The sequence below is a fragment of the Rattus norvegicus genome, chromosome 10, assembly GCF_021556685.1.
Source record: "Rattus norvegicus strain SHRSP/BbbUtx chromosome 10, alternate assembly SHRSP_T2T, whole genome shotgun sequence".
NCBI classification, from domain to species: domain Eukaryota; kingdom Metazoa; phylum Chordata; class Mammalia; order Rodentia; family Muridae; genus Rattus; species Rattus norvegicus.
In genome coordinates, this window is record NC_141543.1 from 56,760,010 (window position 1) to 56,782,533 (window position 22,524).

Consider the following 22,524-nt stretch of genomic DNA (forward strand, 5'->3'; position numbering starts at 1 on the left):
AACTCATGGAATAACCTAGGGGCAGAAATTAAAGCAAAGACCAGACTAGGGAGAAGTGCTGCCTACTGGCTTGCTCTTTATGGCTTGCATAGCCTTTTAAAATATAATCCAGGACAACTTGCCCAGGAGTGGCTTCACCCACAGTGAACTGGACCCTCCCATATCAACCATCAATCAAGAAAATGCCCCATAGACACACCCACAAGCCAATATGATGGAGAGAATTGGAAAAATGTGTTATACAGTATAATATATTTGGCTTTAATAGAATATACACACAAACAAATGACCTGTTGTGTGTGACAACAAGAAGAACCATGAAGGCCTTGGCTAAGTAAAATGACCTAGTGAATCTTCATTGGATAAGTGAAATGACCCAGTGAAATGTTAATGATAATGGTGGTGCTGCCTCTCAAGATGGGCAAGGAACAAATGTACTGTTGTGGCTGAGGAACATTGCAAAGACACTGGATCGAGGTACCAGTCATGTGCAGAGAGTGAGGTAGTCAGGATATGGAGTGTGGGGATAGGGGGTGCAGGAAGTTGCAAAAGCGGAAGCACTGGTCAGAGAGAGAGAGGTGCACTAGATCACAAAGTGGTGGGGACAGGAGGAGAAAGACCCAGGAAACCCCATGTGATTGGAGGACCTTTTGGTTGTGGAAACAATTGTTGTCAGGAGAAACACTGAAACTCAACAAAAGGACAGATGGTAGGTGACTCCATTTACGTAGGTACATGTAGACTAGAGCAGCTGCATTCAGGAAGACAAACTGGGGATACTATTTGGCGAGTGTGAGGACAGGGACATGGGTGTTGTTTGGTGAGTGTTCAATCACGTTAGGTAGGGGAGGCCTAAGATGTGGGTGTTTGTGCTTGACAACATTGTATTGTATGGTTAGGACCTTCTGGGGTTTATGTTGTTTTTTTAATAAAATAATATTTTAAAGAATATTCTGCATCAGTATTTCACTGTTTAAATGCCCCATAATTCATCCATTTACTCCTTAACCGAATACTTTTTGTCTGCAATCTAAATTTTTAAAAAACCTATGTTTTTTGCGCTACATACCTGTTCGCTCATCCCTTGGGAGGTAGAAGTGGGAGGATCAGGAGTTAAAAGGTCATCCTTAGCTACATAGCAAGGTAGAGCCTGGCCTGGGCTACACGAGACTGTCTCAATAAAAGAAAAAGAAAAGAAGAGATAAAATCTCTTAAACTGTCATATATATATATTATATTATATATAGATGGTCTATGTGCATGTATGCCACATGTGTGTAAGTTCCTATGGAACACAGAAGCTGTCAGATCTATGATTTCAGGCGGCTGTGAGGTTTCTGACTTGTGACTTATGTATTGTGAAACAAACTCTGCTCCTCTGGAAGTGAACTTTTATAAGCTCTAAGTCATCCCTCTAGTTCCTAAAGTCACTCTTGATTTCTGGACTGGATTTCCTTACTGATTGTGCAGTCCTGAATTGTGCTAAGCCCTTTACATATTCTAGTTTGTGTCTATCTCCAAGCCTTTAAAAATAGTTTTATTTTTAAGGCTACATATCTGTGTGTGTCTATATAAATGTCTATGTACATATGACTTCAGATCTCCATAGAGTTTAGAAGAGGGCATCAAATCTCCCCAAGCTGGAGTTACAGGTGGTCGTGAACTTCCTGATATGGGTCTTTTGCAAGAGCAGTATGTGCCCTCAACTGCCTCTCCCTGATCAGAAGTCAGTGTGCCACTAAAATCAAGGCAGCATTTGAGGCTACATGGATCTGTCGTCCCTCAGAAGCCAAGGACACTTTTCTATCATCCTTGGCCAGGGGCAATAACCTACAGATGGACTTCTGTACAGATGGTATTCAAACATAACACAGTAATAAGACTATTAAAGAATTCAATGCTAGCCTAGCGTCCCTAGACCCTGAGAGCTTGCTTATCCACCATATTCATCCTTGGAATTCCCCCTTCCACAATTATGGAGCTAACATAAGATGTACCAAGGAACAGCCATGTCCCGGCTTTACCACTAGGGTCACAGTTTTAGGCAAGTGTTTACCTTCACGGTCTTCCGTTTCAAGTATTTTGAATGCATGATCTGATGCATGTATTTAGGAAGCATTTCGTGGATGGGAACTTACTTTTTATTCTTGTGCCGCTTCCAGGGTACTAAGCCCCCAAAACATCACACAGCTAGTATCTGCACACACTAATTTCACAACTGGCTAGGCCTAGAGAGGGCCAGCTCCCAGAAGCACATGTGCTCAACTAGCAGGAAAGTTTTCTTCCTTTGGGAAGGTTTAAGGGGTTCAAGAATCTCATCTAGCTACCCTTGTGAAAATCCTCTGAGCACTGAAGGCCCAGAGGCTTCATCCCTGTCCCTTTTCCAAGAGGAGGGACAGAATCTTCCCAATGCCTGCTGGTCATTTCCAATAAGATACTCCACCGCTGCCGGCACAAGTCAGTTTCATAAATGTTTGCACGGTAAATGAATGACATAAAAATCAAAACCAAACAGCTTTCTTCTGAACTTCTTTGCAAAGGTAGATATATAAAGCAGTGCAGCTCCTTTCCATCCATCAGACCCACTTTAACTCAAAATTCACCACTTTCTTGTCCTCGACCCTTGCTTGCTGACTTACAAAGCTGCCAGGACTCAGGCATTCTTCACACTATGGCTTCCTCTTGAACCAAACCCCTGACCCAAGACTGGTTCTTACTGTGGCCTGGCATTCACCCAGACTCGTCCCTAGCAGATCACTAGTTTTGGTTTTCTGGCAGCTCCGCCCTTCCACTCCCTTCCAGCCTATGCTCCAACCTCAGCCCTCTTTCTTCCAGACTCCACCCCTGGCCAAGGCCCTCCGCCTGTGACCCCGCCCACGTACCCTCCCTCTGCTGCGTCGCCCCACCTCTTTGGTTTTGACTCCTCCCCTCATGCACACGCCCCTCTCCCCCCTTAAGCTTCAGACTCTGCTAGCCAGGGGCCATCCACCCACCCTCACCTCAGAAAGCAGCGGAGCCAGGTGCTCCAGCGGCACCGCGGGCAGGTCCCCGCAGAGCACCGTGCCGCGAAGGCTGTGATTTCCCGGAGGCTCGGACCTGGTGCGCAAGAAAAAAAGCCCCTTGGCGCGAGCCTGGTTGGGCTCCGGTCCTGCATCCAGACCGGGTCTCACTACCAGGCCCCCGGGCCCGGTCTGAACCACCAGCAGCGGGCACGGACCCGCGGCGGCATTATGATCCAGGAAGGCCTGCAGCAGCCGCCCTGCCTCGGCTGTGCCTGCGCAACGCTCCCAGGTGCCCGCGGCCAGACGCAGGCTCCGAGCCACAAAAGTCCCCAGGAGCCGCAGCCTCGGGTCTCCAGGTTCCTCGTCCCCAGACTCCGCCAGCACTGCCTGCTCCTCCGCGCCCGGCATCGCGCGCTGCCAGCTGCAGCGTCCGTTTCCCTAGCGACGGAGATGCCAGGCCCTCCCGCCTCTGCTCTCCTTATATTGGGCACTGGACGGTAGCTCCGCCCCACTAAGTTAATAAGGTAGGCAGGGGCTGAGAAGGGGCGGGGTCGCGTCGTTGTTGCTGGGAAACTGGTGGAGGTTCCCACAACCAGGCTGGTCTGGTACACTAGACAGGCACAGAAGACTGCACGGCAAAGGCTTGCGTGGGATTCTTTTGTCTAAGGCCAGATTAAAGTCTTCAGACGCCTCCATAAACAAACTGTCCTAAATATATAATTTAAAAAATTAATCACAATGCCAAACATAATACCACGAATGTAAAAAACAAAATTGAATGCAATAGAACTTTCTTTTTCCAAGATGACAACTCAAACACTCGGAGAATGCTGTTGGATAGAAGTTCATCAACATCTAAAATGAATAGGTGTGTTATAGAGAAACAAAAACAGATGGCGGTGTTCACTTAAGGCAGATATCTTCAGAAACTCTCATTCTTTCTGTGTACGTGCACGTGTGTGCACATATATGCTTATACGCGCACATAAGCCCCATACCAGTCAAAGCATGATGTAGGGAATCTTTCTCTATGGGTCTCTGCCCTTTCTCTCAGTGGATCAGAAGTTCACTGCTGGCTAATTAACCAGTGAGCTCTTAGGATCCACCTGTCCCTGGACGCCAAGGTAAGGATTACAGGTATGCACAGCTATGCAAAGCTTTAGTATAGGCCCTAGGGAGGTTGAACTCTGACCCTTGTGCTTGCAAAGTAAGTTTTCCTATCCACAAACACATCGTTCTGTCCCATCATTCACCCAGTTTTATATATGTTGAGGGATGAGGGGAAAAAAGGGAGGGGAAACAAAGCCAGGGTGAAAGGGGCACAAATTTTATTTGAAGGGCTCATAGGAAGTAAATGAGTTCACTCTCTATATAAAACATAAGCAGATTGACACATTGGAGATCTGCCACCCAAAAATGGCATGACCACTGCTTATGGAAAGATGGGAAGAGGAGAGGGAAGGAGGGTGGAAGGAGGCAAGCAAGGAAGGAAGGAGGGAAGGAAGGGATTAAGATATGTAAGAATCCTCCAACATTTCTACTTTCCCCAATGTCTTTTTGGAAATATCAATTATCAGATTCATTTTGCCCCTTTTGTCATAATTGCTCCACTTGTTGTTTAACGCCCCAATGATAAAACACTCTTTATAGACAGACATAAAGATCCATTTTCTAATGCAAACATTTTCATCACAGCACCCTGGCTCCCAGTTATTGAGAAATCAATCATTTCAGCTTCCAAGCACTGGTGTTGTCCTGAGGGGGGCTCTTGTTAAGCCAAGCTGCCTTCGATAAGTGCCACTCTGTTGATATTCTTTGAAGCCTGTTGTAAGCTTTCACTTTACTAAGAAAGCCCCGCAGTCCCTGGGAGGTAAGACAATCAGAGTGCAGGGGCAGACAGGAGATTCTTGCTGACACTCTTGCTGAGTGTCCATTTCCTTGTTACACACACACACACACACACACACACACACACACCTTCACCTTCATTCACACATGCATGCAAAGACTCAGACGGTTGATGCTGATCATTGAGAAGGATTGAATCTATGAGGAGTGATAATTTTTCAGGTCAGCAGAGAAGACCATGCTGCATATTTACAAGGGCTTCAGTACATTTAAGAGTTAGCCTCGGGTCACTCCCATGGAATCACATTGCCCAGCTCATCACAGGTGCCCTTTTGGCAAAAGAAGACGCAGGCAGAGCTAGGTACTGAAGAATATTTTTACAATAATTTATATAAACGTTTGAAGAGGAGACATCTGAAGTGACTACTAGCCACGTATACCTATTTAATTGCGAATTAAAATTAAACTGGCATGGGGCATGTATAAGCACATATAAGCATGTATGTGCACCCATGTGTATGTACACAGAAAGACTGCATGAGTTCCTGAACATATCTGCCTAAAGTGAACACCGCCATCTGCTTTGGTTTCTCTGTAACACACCTGTTCGTTTTAGATGCTGATTTTGTAAAAATTTCTTGATGGGTTTTTATTAAAAACCAATGAGTTGTTTCATACAGATTGAATAGGTGTAATGAGAAACTACCCACAAGCCCAGCAGTTTAAAATACTGGTAAATACCCAGACATTTTGCAGTGGGTGAGGATTTTGAGAACAGCTTGTCTTGATGGTTGTGGATTAGGATCTTTAGTGATGTTGAAGGTAAAATGGCTCCCATTAGGAGCTCCATCAGTCATTTGAAGGCTTGAGCAGGCTCGGAGTGTGACCTGCAAGCTGGCATACGCTCCAGACTGGCTCCAAAGTGGCAGGTTGAATGCTGGCAGGAGCCCCCCCCCTTTTAAATCCATGGCCTATTTGGCTTTAAGTGTGTGTGTGTGTGTGTGTGTGTGTGTGTGTGTGTGTGTGTGTGTGTGTGTGTGTGTTCCTAGGTACATAAATACAACATGCTCAGCCTGTACATTACTTGCCTGTATACATATTTCAGGGCTGACCATTTGGTATTGGATAAGTTGGTTTGCTTCCCTGGGTAAGACGGATTCTCCTGCTCTCCTCTTGTTTGCCTGTAGTTCTTTGTCTAGGATTGAGGCCTTGTGAGCTTTTGACATTACCATGCGTATTGGCGTCATCCTTGTTCAGGCCTGGGTCTTATTTTTACCATCTTGCTTTAACTTTAGACAAGTTTATACTTTGTATATAGTTATATAATGTACAATACAAATAAATAAATATATCTAAAACAGTTACTCATGCCTCTAGTCCTGCATATGAAAGACTAAGTAGAGTGACCACAGCGAAGGTCAAGACTAACTGAGCTACATAGTTAGGTCCTGTCTCAAAAAATATAAGTAAATATGCACACCAAGTATGGGATGTGTGCCTGTAATCTCAGCACTTAAAGGTGGAGGCCAGAGGACCAGTAAGTCCTTGACTCCATAGAGAGTTTCAGCTACATTGTGCTGTATGAGAATCTATATCAAAAGATGGGAAGGTTCATTCTATTTCATGGAAATGCTCATGGTTTTAGTTATAAAATTATAATCAAATATCCTAGAAATCAAACCTCATAGTCAAGTGTGTTACTAGTGGCGTCTTTGTTATCCAGTCTAGTAGGCCTTGTCTCTTAATGTGTTTATTGACTTTGTTCAACCCAGTTGATTCTTGATTGGATGGGAAGCATTCCATCGTTCGATTTTATAACAAGCACTCTTCCTTTTTCTCCTTCCCATGTAGCCACTTCCCATGTGACCACTTGTCAGTCTCCTTGACTCTCTCTCCTGTGTTTGTTCCTTCAACATTAGTATTTCAGTCCTCTGCCTCATCTCTCTTGTCAATATCCACCATATCCTTGCATGAACTTGTTCATCCAAAGCAACAATTCTTCCCTTTAATCAAATGGCATGTGTGTGAACACACACACACACACACACACACACACACACACACACACACACACCCATATGTCCAGTCTATATTTGGGTAAGGTATTGTATTTTGGATTAATACATCTTATCCCCTCAAACTGAGGCAGGGTAGAAAGGGAAATTTAACTGGATATAAGAAGAGAAAATGAGCTCTTTATTTCAGAGATCTGGTTTAAGTCTCTCTAAACCATTAAGCAAAGGACTATAATCTCTTTTCTGAAACAAAAACCACAAATAATATATTAAACCATATTTACAGTCAAAATATATGTCTCAAATGCTTTTAATTTTTTGACCTATTTTTATCTTATTAGCCTGCACAATTGCTATGAGTTCCATATGCCACCTCATAATATTATTTATTAAAGTTGCTTAGGTGAAAATAAGTCTGGTCGTTTGAATGTTAATGGCCCTCATAGGCTCATGTGTTTTAATGCTTGGTCCCCAGTTGGTAGAACTGTTTGGGAAAGATTAGGAAGCATGGGCTTGTTGGAGTAAGTGTGGTCTTCTCGCAGAAAATGTGTCACTAGGGGTGGGGTTTGAGGTTTCAAAAGCTCATGCCAAGCCCAGTCCCCTTCCCCTCTGTCCCCCTGCCTGCCTGCCTGCCTGTGGATTAGGATGTAAGTTCTGAGACCCAAGACTGCCCTCTTGCTGCCACACTTCCTGCCATGATGATAAATAGTCTAACTTCTAAAACTATAAACAAGCCACTCCCAATTAAATGATTTATTTTATGAGAGTTACCTAGGTCATGGTGTTTCTTCACAGCAATAGAACAGTAACTAAGACAGAAGTTGAAACCAGGGACTGGTATTGATGTAACAGATCTGACCATATTATTTGGAGGAATATGGAAGACTTTGGGACTTGAGTTAGAGAGCAGTGGAATGTTGTAAACAGGACTAAATAAGCCATCCTAGTAGGAACATAAAAGATAGTAGTGTTGGAAAGCAATGTGGTCTGTGAAGAACCAACTCAGAGGCTTCAGTGTGGAAGAATATTAGCAACTGGCCTAGAGACAATTCTTATATTTTGGCAAAGAATGTGGCTGCTTTCTGCCCTTGTCCTAAAAATCTGCCTGAGGCTAAATTGAAGAGTTTTTGGGTTAATGACATTGGAAAAGGAAAATTCAAGACAACCTAGTATTGCTGTGTCACCTTGTCATTAGTACTGACTCTTATGTAGACCTAATGTGCAGCTTGAAGAAAAAAGGAGAATCAGGAAATGTAAAGTTGGAGCCAACTCTCGTACTCAGGTAGATAAAATGTTTGAAGAAAAGCTTGATTCAAAATGAAATAAAGGGAGCACCCTCAAGGCAAGTCCCAACCATGCTAAGCTTTGTTTATGAAAAGTGAGTAAATGAAAGAATCAACAACAGAAAGCTTTGCGAATGCAATTCAAGGAGGGGACCATATTCCAGCCATGGCAGGCAGGACTTGGTAGTTTCCACCATGTGGTTTCAGCTTAGAGTCAATCAAGAAGAATCTAGGAAATGCAGTGTGAAACCATCCTCCTTGGTTAGAGAAAGCCACTGAGGCCAATATTGTGGCAGGAAAGTCCCTTCATGGAGACCCAGAAAGGAAGGCCTTTGTGTTTAGCTGTAAGGGTGAAGCCTGGTTTATATTGGAGCCCTTGAGATATGGGAGATCCCAGAGCTGAGGGATACCTGGCGTAAAGAGGTCTATACTGGGTGTGGAACAACCATAAGATAGAGTTGTATTCAGAAAAACTAGGAGAGAAGAACCATCTAAGCCCTTTGCCGTCATACATAGAGATACAGGATTTCAAGTTTGTCATGTTGGGTTTTGTTCTTGCTATGGTCGAGTGTTCCTTTCCTCCGCTTTGGAATAATAATGTATATTCAGTACCATTGTACGTTGGAAATATGTGATTTGCATTTTTTGGTTTGGTCTTTACATGGGGTTACAGTTAAGAGATCGCCTTGAGTCTCCGAAGAGATCTTTGAGCAGTTTTGAGATGGTGGAAGAGTTTTGGGAACTTTGGAATTGGACTAAATAAATTTTGAATTATGATATGGTTACAAGCCTATCAGGGGTCAGGAAGTGAGCCGTGTGGTTTGAATGAGAATCGTCCCTATAAGCTTATATGTTTGAACATTTAGTAGGTGGTTAGTGGAACTTTTTGAGAAGGATTAGGAGGCATGGCCTTGTTGGAGTAGGTGTGCCCTTAATGGTGGCAATGGTGGAAAGCCTACTTGGAGTAGGCTTTGAAGTTTCAAAAACCTAAATGAAGCCTGGTCTCCCTTTGCCTGTTTGCCAGTGGATCAGGATGTAATCTTTGAGTCTCGAGATTGCCTTTTTGCTGCCATGTGTCCTGTCATGATAATGGACTAATCTTCTAAAACTGTAAGCAAGCCTCTAATTAAATACTTTCTTCTATAAGAATTGCCTTTGTCATGGTGTCTCTTAGCAATATAACAGTAACAAAGACAATAAGCAAATCAAATATTTCTACTTAATCTTTTAAAGCCCTGGACAATGTCATTTCAAAGTTGTACATATAGCTATTGTTAGACTATGAAAGATGATTTTCCTCAGATGCTTGTGCCTGTAATTGGGTATGTACCAGCTCTGGTGGCAGGAAGACAGCCTAGCAGTACCACCAAAAGGCTGAGGCAGAGTTACTTGTCTCTTTTGAGACCTCTATTGAAATAAAGTTGACTCTGATTAGGTCACAGAAAAGTATGTTTGGGACAAACAAGAGTGAGGAAAATTTAGTATATATTTAGACCAAGAGTTATGTAGAAAAGGAATAGTATATGACCCCAAGATGTGGATGTAAACTTCATGAGAGAGAGTCATGTTTATGTAGAATTATGATGGTTACATGTACAGTCTTGGAGATTCTAAAGTTACAGTTCTCAAAAGATATGATTTATAGCAATATCTAAAGACCAAGTATTTAAAAGAAGATTAGAAGTTTAAAACATATGAGTTGGTTTAATTATTGTTTTTAACTTTTTGATCATTTCATAAATATATTTAATGAATTTTGGTTATTTCACCAACCATTGCTGTAAAGGTTAGCTTAACACAACCGAGAATGGGAAGAAAGCCTCAATGAAGGCTGTTTATATTGAGGGGACCTAAGGGCATGTCTATGGAGAATTTTCTCAGTTAAGGTCACTAAGATCCAGACTACTGTGTAGGCAAGGTTTGCCAAACTGTCTAAGAGTGGAAAAATCAAGCAAAGCACAAATAATCAAGGGAGTACATGTGCATTCATTTTCCTCTCCTCCTAACTGTAGATGTGATGTGACTAGCAAAAATCCCCACTGTGAGTTCCAGTGATGAACTATAACCCAGAATTAGAAGCTGCAATATCCCCTCTAAAGATGTAATAAACAAAACATTTCAGTAAAGGCTAAAAGTTAAACATATGTGACCTTAGGTTATTTTCTGTCATAGCAACAGAAATCAAAGTAAATGTTTGCCTCCTCTCATACCCTTCAACTCCTGCTGAGTACTCTTCTTCACAAGATGTCCTCCTTCACAAGTCCTCCTCCTTCACAAGAAGTCCTCCTACCATCATGTCTTTTGCATTTTGTTTGCATGAGCATGGGTGTGGAATTTTTTAATGGCACACAGGTGACTTACAAGTGGTCAATAACTTGTAAAGTGAAGAAAAATAACTCCTCTACTCCCACAGCCATTAATGTCCATGATGGAATGTGGACAGGGACCATATTGCGCATGTGTCATGTAGGTAAGCACAACTGCAATGAATCTATGAGTTCGGTGGTCATATGCTGTTCCGGTGTCAACACTCCCCTTCAGTCCTCTTTATACATTCTTTTTGCTTCCTCCTTTTCAGTATCTCTTGTGTTCTGGGAGAGGGGTGCCACAGGTGTGCTGTTTTGGGCGGAGCAGCCAACAGTCATGTAGTCTCAACATTTTGATCAATATGGAGTTAGTGCTTCAACCATTATCTACTGCAGATGGAAGCCTCTGTGACAAATGCTGAGATCGGCACTAAGCTGACTATAAACAGTTAGAAGGCAATTTGACATATGTCCTCTTAGGAAAACACAATTACTAGGTTCTTCATTAAGGCCTATAACCTCACAGCCATGGACCGTTGATTATATGTTTAGTGCCTTAAGTGGAGCAGGCCTCGAATCTTAAAAAAAAAAGTGATTGGTTACCCCCTTAAGAGTCATTCTACCATTGTACTAGTGGGTATGTCATTCCTAGTAGGTTGACATTGTATCACTGATGAATAAGACTGTTGATGACTTTTCTCTGCAGCAGTGTGGAACATTATGAAAGATAAGTAGCAGGGAGGAAGCTCAGTCCCCACTTCATTTCTCTACAACATACAATTATAGCATATGGTGTATTTACCTAGTAATGGGCAGCTAAGAGGAATGACAATAACCTGCTTTCCTTTAGGGGCCTCTGGAACATCCCTAACCAGCAACTCAGGGAAGCATTCTACACCTGGAACTGGAATTTTATTTGCAAACATATGAGTTCTGGGGACAGTAATATATACCAATGCAGTATACCCACATTCAAATTATTTAAAAGTTCTATTTTAATTGGATTTAAAATACTAAGTTTTGTACAATCTTTTTTCATATCTGTAGTTTCAGTTAATTCTTTTAACTCACTTAGGTCCCCATTGACCACCCTTATCCCTGTTTAAACCTTTCCAACCCCACCTCTACTTTTGAATCATTGGTGTTTGATGTTCTCTCAATTAAGGGCCGTTTATTTTTATTCCTTCATCTAACGACCACTTCTACCTGTACAACAACGTAAACATGCAAATATAAATATTTGAAGCTAGGATCCACATATGAGCTAATGTGCAGTATTTGTCTTTCTGGGCTTGGCTTAATTCACTATGAATATTGTCAGTATATTCTTTTCCAGTTCCATTCATTTTCCTGCAAATTTCATTTCACTTCCACCATAGCTAACTAGAATTACATCGTGCTAATGTACCTCCGAGTTCTGAAGTATTTACCTCACTATGGAGCAGCAGTGAACAGAGATATGCAAGTATTTCTATAGGAGGATACAGAAACATTTGGGTATATGCTCAATACTGATGTAGCTGGGTCAAATGCTCATTCTTTCTTTTTGAGAAACCTAACACAGCGTAACACAGTGGCTGAACTATTTTACAGTATATCATCAAACACATGTTCTCCTTTCTCTATGTCCTCACCACCATTTGTTATTTCTGACGAGGGCCATTATACCTGGGGTGAGATAGAATCCAAAAATAATTTCAAGTTGCATTTCTATGATAGCTAGTGATGTTGAATAATTTTAAAATATTTGTTAGCTATTTGTATTTCTTCTTTTGTAAACTCCATTCATTTTTATTGCCCATCTAGGATTAGGATATTTTATTAATGTTTATTATTTTTGGATTTCTTTGTATAGTCTAGGTATTAATCCTCCTTTATATAACTAGCAAAGATTTTCTCCCATTCTGTCGGCTGCTTTTTCAGTTGATGGATGGTTTCCTTTTCTATACAGACACTCTGTAATTTGTTATACAGACACTCTGCAATTTCCTGAGGTTCGATTCTGTCAGATGTTGGTCTGATTTCCTGAGCATCCAGAGTTGTATCCGGAAGAGCCTTACCCATGTTTGTCTTTTGAAGTGTTTCCCTTCTATTAGTTTGTTACAGGTCTTACACTAAAGTCTTCCATATACTTGGAATTGAGTTTTGTACAGAGTGAGAGATAAGTATCTACCTTCATTTTTCTACATCCAGATATCCAATTTCACCATCTGCTGAGAGGCTGTCTGTTCGCCAATGTGTATTTTTAGATTCTTTGTAAATGATCTTTGTAAATGATCTGGATATAGCTTTGTAAATTTATACAAGTCCTCTGTTCTATCCTACTGAATTACATGTCTGTTTGTGTGCCAGTTACATGCTGCTTTTATGACCATGGCTCTGTAATATAACTTGAAAACCATAGGTGACACCTCTAACATTATTGCCACTCACCAGTGCTTTGTGTATTCAGGGTCTTTGTGCTTCCATATGAATTTAAAACTTTTTTCTATTTCTGTAAAGAATTATGTTGTAATTTGGTGGAGGATTGTAGGATAACATTTTTCACAAAATTACTTGTAATCCATGAACAATAGTGGCATTGCCATCTCTAACATCCTCTTCAGTTTTCTTTAACATTTGAAAGTTGGCTTTTCTAGGGATCTTCACTTCCTTGGTGAAGCTTAGTCCCAGGTGTTTTATTTACTTTTTTGAACTATTGGAATGGTATAATTCCCCCTGATTCTTCACCTGTGCTCACTGTGGAGAACTGTTATGTCCTCTCGATGGATTGTATATTTAATCAGTGCAGAGTGCCCTTCTTGGTCTCTCCTAACTACTTTTTGTTTTGAAGGCTATATTTATCAGATACTAGAATAGCAACATATGTTTGCTACTTAGTTTTCTGTACCTGGAATACAAATATCCCCAAAAGATAATTAAATTATTATTTTCTTTGATGGTGAGGTGTGTTTCTTAGAAGCAGCAACCAAATGGATTCAACTTCCTTTTCTTTTTATACATTTATTTCAATTTATGTTTAAGTCCCTACCTCTGTGTGTGTGTGTGTGTGTGTGTGTGTGTGTGTGTGTGTGTGTGTGTACGTGCATATGCATGTTGGGCTCTGATTATGCCACTGCAGAATGAATCTTTTTGAAATTGCACTTCGTGTCTGATCTGTTGGTTTCCATAGCAAATGGGGAGGAGCCTAGCGTATCTGTTGCTGTCTGATCATTGGTTTTCAGACTTCCCCAGATTGTTCCCTGGAGAGTATCACTGAGCATGCTTGAGTGTTGTTGTCTACTATCTCATCTCGAGTCCTCTTACTAATTGTTTTTTCTTAAAGAATGTTCCTTGGGGTCTCTAGGTTAATCACTATTTACTGCAAAAAAAACCTCTTCTTATGCTGGATAACCCAATGTACTAATCTATGGGCATAATGATAAGTTATTAGGAGTCAGTGTAATACTATGCCCATTTAGTTAAATGCAGAGAACCATAACTGAACAGGGGGAATAAGAGCTACAGAATGCTCAGCACTAACTGTAGCATCTATATAATATCTGCTCCTCCAATAGATCATGATGGAAGAGGGCCAGAAAGGATGTAAAATTCGCAGATAGTGGACGACTACAAGAAACAGTGTTCTCTGGACACGACAAGATACATATGAACTCACAGTAGTTGTGACAGCATGTACAAGACTTGTGTAGGCTCAGGCCAGACAAATTCCAGCATGGGGGGTGGTTACAAGTGAATAAAACCCCATCCTACTCCCAGTGGCTAAGGAGTTATAGTAGTGATAGTTTTGAAAGAGGGAGAGTCAATTTTATTTAAGAGTGCGGTTCCAGCAGGTTGACCAACCTTCAGTGACAGCAGTACATCCAAAAGTAATGTGAGTAACACAAACTAAACTGGATAAATTAGGAAGGGAGATGAGGTAAGAAGGGGGGGTGGAAGAGGGCTTAGATCTAGAAGTTGAGGAAGAGAGTGAATATAGTTAAAATGCATTGTATAAAATTCTCAACTAAGAAAATGATGAAAGACAATTTTCTTCCAGAAATGAAATTAAAGTAGCTTTATGAAGTCAGTGTTTAGATTTAGGGCTGAGAGAAGGATGCTAAGATAGTAACACTCAAAGTAAGATGCATTCCAATCCTAAGGAGGCAGGATATGTTTTAACATCATAGTCTAACATGTCTTTAGGAAAACACACATTATCTCTGTAGGCAGTTGAGTTTTATCAGTTGTGTAAAAGTGTATTCAATTGCAGTCAGCAGTAAAGATGATCAAACTCCATGGTGAGGGCTCTGTCCTCATGTCTCAGGTCCCTTTAGTTTTCTATCCTGCTTCATGGACAATTGCCTTGTTCACAAGTGTGCCTGTGTTACTGGTGGTTGGGATCTGGCCAAGGTGGTTCCCAGTTCTAGGTTTCTTATTTAAGGAATTGAAATAGAAGCCAACATTTTGTAGAAATAGCAAAGGGGGTTAATTTTAAGGAAAAACAAGAAGATTCTGACAGGAAACACATGAATGAGATACTCAAAGACTCTAGGTCACAGTCTAGAGTATAGAGGAAGATAGAATTGGTTACTGGCTGTGTAGTTTGGGTGTTCTCTGTTTTGATTTATAGGTGAACTGGCTGGTTTTATGTGTCAACTTGACACAAGCCAGAGTTATCACAGTGAAAGGAGACTCCTTTGAGGAAATGCATCCATGAGATCCAGTTGTAAGGCATTTTTCTCAATTAGTGATCAAGGTGGGAGGGCCCAGCCCTTTATGCGTAGTGCCATCCCTGGGCTGGCAGTCCTGGGTTTTATCAGAAAGTAAACTGAGCAATCCAGGGGAAGCAATCCAGTAAGCAGCATCCCTCCGTGGCCTCTGCATCAGCTCCTGCCTCCAAGTTCCTGCCCTGTGTGAGCTCCTTTCCTGACTTCCTTTGATGAACAACAATGTAGAAGTATAAGTCGAATAAATCCTTTCCTCTCCAACTTGCTTCTTTTGTGAAAGAATACAAACCCTGACTAAGACAATAGGTTAGGTTCCTTCCCATAATGCATCTGGTTTTAATCATATGTATGCTCAATTATATGTAGGCATGAGATGGTAAATGATCTCTCTAAAAATGTTGACTGGCTCAGCCTTTCTTGTTTTTATACCTAGATACAATAAGGATAGATACAAATAGAATCTGTCTAAGTTGACTTGTTAGAGACAGAGAAATATATACTCTTGATGGACTGGTGTTTATGAAACCGAATATAGAATTGGGTATGGGGGGATTTGAGATAGCTGGATGCATTGTTTTGGAGTAGTGCATGTGTGTAGTACATACAGGTAAAGAGATAGGTTTCTGAAAAGGTGTTGTTTCTGTACATAATTAAGATTAAATAGAGTCTTAGGGTAATAAACTGTCTCTTCAATATGCCTGCCTCAACTCTTCCAGCTATTTATGAAGCTCAGGAGGAGGGAGGATCATGAATTCAAGCCTAGCCTGATCTATTGGGTAAGCTAAAAGTCAGCTTGCAACTTAAGACTCCTCTTCAAATAAAAGAAAAAGACAGTTAGGGGTACAGCTTTTGGAAGTGTAGTTAACATGTGTGTCCCCATTATTGCCCATACAGAGGTGTGCTGGGGGAAGAGGGGTAGAGTCCCCTCACATATCTCAATACTTCAACCTATAGTACACCCTTTTCCCTAATAAATTCCAAGTATGCATCATACCAAATGGCCCCAAATTCTTTTCTGTGATGTAAGTCACCATCTCACATGAACCTGAGGAGAATTTCCCAGGCTGCTTCTATACTTCCAGCTTAAATCTCTACTACTGAAGAAACCTCTACGGAGATGCTGAACTGAGTTTACAAGAGAAGTTGAAAGCTAGCTTGATGTTTGCTTCTTTGTAAGTAACGTGCTGAAATTACCTTAATATTTAAGTGTGTGTGAGACAGAGATAGATAGATGATAGATAGATAGATAGATAGATGATAGATAGATAGATAGATAGATAGATAGATAGATAAAGATATTTACAATATTTGAAGTCAGAAATAAAGCCTGTTTGATGGATTTTGACCCCAAATTTAAGAGCGTATTCAGTTCTTATCTGACAGTGTTTCTCCTAAGCTGGATGGGTTATTCTACAGGGTGTTTTGTGTTTCACGTTTGACACCCTGCTTTGATTTTCTGGTAATACAAATTGATAAAATGTGCTGGCAGTTATGAGTGGGGAATATATCCTGAGGTAGTAATTGGGGGTTTTCATGGATCTTCATGCTGTCTGATGGCTCTCTACCGAGTGAGTTAGCAACACTCTCTGGGGACTATAGATTCATCCTCAAACATTCCTTTGACTCTGAGTCACTTTTAACACAAATCTGAGACAATAGCTATGATAGCCACACCATTAATTTTCTTATATTGTAATAACCAAGCACACAGAGGGAGAAAAAGCTTTGCATTGTTATGCATGTGTGTTTTAATTCTAAAACTTGGTTTGAATATACAGGGCACAGTAGAGAGACTAAGAGGTTATCCGTCTACACCATAGACATGAACTACAATAAACATATTTCCTCACAAAGAAGATAGAAGAGCCTTTTCTAAGATACACAAAGAATTTGGGGAAACAAAAAGGAGGCTTGTAATCTCAGTGGCATGGAAGCTAGGGCAAGGTGACAAGTTCGAGGTCTGTGTGGGATATAGACAGAGTTTAATGTCATCCCCAGCAACTCAATGAGAACCAGTCACAAAAGAAAACATAATTTAAAAGTCACTTGGAATATTGCTCAGTGGTGGGATGCTTGTCTGGAATGCCCAGATCTCCGGTTTGATTGACAGCATGGCAACAAGTAAAGGAACAACAACAATGAAACACCTTGGGCAAAGCTGTGGCATTTTCTCAGGTAGGTCCAGGAGAAAGGAAGGGATGTCAGTGATGGTGGAAATACCCACATGTCCAGAGAAATGTGACACCTGGGCATTGTTTCCCCAGAAAGTCAGGGAAAGCTTCAGGTCTTCATGCAGCCCAAGCTTTGGTATGAGGCAGCAAGGGAAAGACTAAGGAGGGGGATTAGAAACATCTTGATGAGGCCATGTGCAATCACGCAACAGTGACAGGAAAGCTTTTACAATCTTTGTAGCTAGGAGGAAGAGAGCTAAAACCACTTAGAGGCTCAGTTTGGAGACAGCATAAGTAGCTGTGTTGCTTAGAAGTGTTCCTAACTGAGAACACCTGGTTATAAAGCCTACGTAAGGCTGGATACTATTGCACATGCCTGTGATCCCAGGGCATGGGAGGATGAGGCAGGAGAATTGTACGTTCTAGGTTAGTCTGGGCTACATAGAAAGATACTGCCTCTAAACCAACAAATAATTAAATCTATATAAAATGTCTTTTCAGCAAGACAAAGGACAGGTGTATACCAAGTGACCCCTCACCTTATAGCTTGATCATGTATAAGCTGCCAGGATCTAGGAACACACACACACACACACACACACACACACACACACACACACACACACACACACAGTGACTAGTTAATTGGATCTGTGGTCCTGACAAACTGTTCCCTGGAGCCACTGGGAAGGAGAGGTGTTATTCTGCATGTGACAGAGAGTTTGGCATAGAAACTAGAATTTACAGGAGTACAGAAGGCTACAAGGGAAAGGCTGGAATGGGACCTGATCAGAACAGCAGCACACTGTCCTGTTATGCGTGGAATAGCCTAAATCTGTGGAGGACCGTGGGAAGCCAGAGCACCTTGTGTCAGAACACCAGCTCCCAATCAGAGAGATATTCAAAAGCATGTCTACCAGAAACAAGAAGGAGAGTTCCTGGAAGTGGTCAATCTGTCCCCGGGGAACATGAGCAAAAAGGGCATAAGATGAATTTCAGGTGAGCAATGAATAAAAATTTTAGTAATGTCTCAAGTATTCCATAAAGCATACATGAAAGTGGGGGTATATTTAAAACAAAAATATGGCTGTTGAATTTTTTTCTTGGTTTGTTGGCTTTTCATGACAAGGTCTCACTGTGAAGCCTTGGCTGGCTTGGAAATTGCTATGTAGACCATACTGGCCTGGGAACTCATGGTGGTCTTCCTGACTCAGCCTCACAGGTCCTGGGATTTCAGGAATGAGCCATCATGCCTGGCTAGCCCTTTTGTTTTGAGATAAAATTTCACTATGTATCCTAGATTGGCCCTAATGCTCCTGACTCAACCTCTCACGTCACAGATGTGAGCCATCACAGCTAGCCATAGACCGTATGCTCTGCTAGTTACTGTTGGATAGTTTTTATTTAAGAAACTCTCATCCCCTAGGTCCCTTAGTGCACTAGCCCTAACCCACACATCTCCACAAAACTCGGCTCCCAGCTCTGCCTGAAACAGGTGTCTTGGTTCATTTTGTATGTCTTGTTCCCAATCAGCAGTGTTTGATGCTCATTTAATCCCATTGGGTCAGTAGAGCCAGACAGATGTTTGGTTTGAATGTTGAAGTAAATGAGGGATTTCTATTTTCAACTGGTTTTGAACTTAGGAGTACAGAGAATAAGGCTTCGCAGCCACCTAGGCTCCTTGAGGTTAAGAGCCAGTTGGAAGTGGAGCTCAGACAATGGAAAGGAGCTGAGATGGAGAAGAGGAAGTGAGTGCTAAAGATAGGGTTTGGGATCGAGAACTATCTCTCTCACACACACACACACACACACACACACACACACACACACACACACTTCTTTTGTATGAGCATGTTCCACCTCAGTAGACAAACTTCAGTTCTGTCCATTCCTCATTAAACAAGAGTAGCAACTAATGCACAAAGAAACAAAGTTACAGATGTTTATTGGTAAGCCTTCAAGGAAACTGTTGAGCTAGAACATAAAGAGGCCACTTCCTGGGTTACTTCTGTAGTGGGAGGGGGGCTTTAATCCTTTCAGTTAACACATAAAAGCTGCAGATCATAGACAGGACCCTCCGTTTTCAACCTGCTTTTGAATGAAAGCAGTAAGCCAGAAATTAATATGGGCAGATTTTCTTGCATTAACTCTCTGCTCTATGTTTAATTCCCAAAAGGGTGAAAGAAATACTTACTTAATTAAACCTGCTAAACAATAATAGTCCTACTTACTTTCCCGTACACTTGTCTTGCTGAAATATGCGATGAAGAGTTGATGAAGCTATTTTTAAAACCGAGTTCCACATACTACTTAATTATAATCATCTATAGAGTATAACTTGCATTTTACACCGCAGGGTATGGGTGGGAAGAATCAGGAATGCCACAGAGCAAACACCCTTTCTTGGCTCTTTCTTTCAGCAATTGTGGGAATTCTTTGGCTTGGGGTGAACTTTAGTTCTTAGATATAAACCCCATGGTTTTAGAGGAAATTAGACTTCTTGTAGCTCTATGGGGCCCGTTTTTCTGGTGGAACAGAGCGTATAAAGTTATGTGACACATATTCATTTGTGAATGCAATTTGAGAAATTATGTTTAGCTTTGAGCTGGTCAGAGTGGGTCAAAGTGGGAGAGTGTCCCTGGGAGAGAAGGTTTCCACACAGTTACAAGTACGTTCCATTGGTGTGTGTTTTCTCGGTCTGGCTTCTCAATGCAGCTGCAGCTTAAACTCACCTGGGAATATTTTGATGTATGACCAGAGGCTGGGGCTGGCAAAGGTTGCACAGCATATGCTTATTCACAAGACCCTATGCCTGGAAAATGCTCACCCTGCCCCGTTCCAGAATAGCTGAGCCACTATTAGGGCCCAACTTGGGCATCTTTTGGAAAATCTGTAGATGACTCCATTGCATGCCAAGGCAGAGAACCTTGAAGATTGAAAAGATTTTTCTTCTCTAGGAGGAAGTGGAAGCAGTTAGATCCTATGTTTATGTTTTCCTTTTTCAACCACATATACAGGGGCTGGAGAGATGACTCCATTAATAAGGGCACTGGCTGTTCTTCCAAAGGACCTAGGTTTGATTCCCAGCACCCACACCGCAGCTCGTAACTGTCTGTATCTCCAGTACCAGAGGATCCTATGCCCTCTTCTGGAATCTGCAGGCACTGCAGGGACACCAATTAAGCACACACATAATTTTTATTTGGGGATAAAATAGGAAAAACTCAAAGAAAAGATAAAAACAAGAGGCAAGTGATAGTATAAACTTCATTGGGAGCACACTCTGTATCCATTCATTAATGATAATAGATGTTTGCCTTCTAACAAGGCAGTGGCTATATACCAAAACTCAGGAGGAACACACACACACACACACACACACACACACACACACACACACACACACACAGAGTAGACAATCACTGTATCAGTGAGCTGCTACCTACCACTTTCTCTGTTTCATCAACTATCCTTATTGATATGAGCCCACAGAGGTAACATACACCCTAAGAGAAAGCTAAGCCGCTAAGCACCATCCCTATTTCTTTGAGATCTTTTCAGATCCTAGGGTCTGGGGTGTAGAGCATATCTAGCGAATCCAGGCACCAAACCACAAAATACCTTTGCTGGGCTTGTTGGCACCGATTTGTAATCTCAGCTTCTCTGGAGGCTGAGAAAGGAAAATCCTGAGATTAAGGCCTGCACAGGCAACTAAGACTTTATCTCAAAAAAGAAGGAGGAGGAGGAATATATGACTCGATATATGACTCAATGATACAGTGGTAGCCTATAATCATGAAAGCCTTGGGTTCAATTCCCATAAGAGGAGGGAGGTCCCTTAGGTCCAGAGGTTATGTGTGAAGTGATAACTTTCGATGAAAGCTTTGAATTAGAGAGCTAAGCAGAGCCTTAAAGAGCCTTGGGACAGAATGATTATCTCTGCTTTGAGCAAGGAGTAGGGTCCTTGTTCCTAGGGTAGTCTCAGCAGCCATAAGGCTGCAGGGGCACCCAAAAACTTTATAGAAATGCAGATTATTTGGTTCCAAACTCAGCCCCACTGAGAAGGAAGCTCCCCATTTGGGAGCATGCTGATGACATTTGTTAGCCAGGCTCCATGGAGAAGGACTCCTTGGTCCTTCCTTAGTAAAGCAAGTTCTTTAAGCTTATGAGCTCACAACTTAGTGGAGGCCAAAAGCGAGCTACATAAATAACACCGCCTGCTGCAAGACAACCTTCCCACACCACCACGCCCACCAAGTCACGTGACTTGTGTTTAACTAAAAAGGACAACCTGCATGAAAACCAGCAAAGGCTATGCAGTCAGAGCTGGACCTCCTTCCTCAGGGAGTCAGCTTCATAGCTTGTATTTGGGAGATACTCCAAGGCAGACCTAAGAGGGAACCACTTACTGTGCTGTGTCCTGATCAAAAGGGTGTAGGTTTGAAGAAGCTAGAGTTAGGCTGCCTAGCAGTGAGCAGAATTGACTTTCCCTGCCTTGTTTTGAAATTAGGAGTCAGAGAAAAATTAGGGAAACTCAGCTATTGATTGTGATGGTTCATTTTGTACATGTCAACATGACTGGGTTATAGGACGGTTGCATAAATAGCTAGTAAGACATTATTTCTGGGAGTTTCCAGAAGAAATTAGCATTTAAATTGGTGGGATGATTTTCTGAAGCAGATGGTCCTCCCCATGTGGGTGTGCATCATCCAATCTGTTGAGGGCCTGAAGAGAACAAAAGGTAGATGAAGGCTGAATTAACGCTGCCTAACCACATGAGCTAAGACATTGGTCATCCAGCCTCAGCCCGCCTGGTGTCCAGGCCTCAGATGTTGCCAGAATCTATCTCAGTTGTTCTCGACTCGTGGGCCTTCTAACTGTGACACTGACTTTCTTAGGTCTTCAGATGGCAGATGGTGGGATTCGGTTCTCTGGAGAACTCTGACTGATATAGGAAGATAAATAGGGGGAATTCCGTCTTGCCCATTCCCTCCCACAACCCACGTGATGAAGCAGGCAGAGGCAGAAATCTGTGGGGGGATTAAGAAGAGAGCTGGGAGTACTAGTAGAGGAAACTCTAGCACTATTTATTGAGCTGCAGGGTTGGAGAAGTTGTCAGTGGGAATTCTAGAGAGTCAGCTTTGAGAGTTGGGAAACCTGCCAAAGGTATACTTGGGGTGTGGGGGTGGA

At 41.9% G+C, this 22,524-nt stretch overlaps 1 protein-coding gene and 1 long non-coding RNA gene across 3 annotated transcripts in view; one reads left to right on the forward strand and one right to left on the reverse strand.

Moving 5' to 3' along the window:
• The window catches only part of Dnah9 (dynein, axonemal, heavy chain 9), a 353,020-nt gene extending 349,563 nt beyond the window's left edge, over positions 1-3,457 (reverse strand). The window contains 1 exon segment of the mRNA NM_001427097.1: positions 3,000-3,457. Coding sequence (NP_001414026.1) covers positions 3,000-3,410 — 411 coding nt within the window. The 5' untranslated portion in view covers positions 3,411-3,457.
• LOC120095122 (uncharacterized) overlaps positions 2,936-22,524 on the forward strand; it is a 145,020-nt gene continuing 125,431 nt past the window's right edge. The window contains exon 1 of one of the 2 annotated variants that reach the window (XR_015631731.1): positions 2,936-3,526. This is a non-coding gene — a long non-coding RNA (uncharacterized LOC120095122). The remainder of the gene's footprint in view (positions 3,527-22,524) is intronic. The other variant, XR_015631730.1, reaches the window with a different exon arrangement.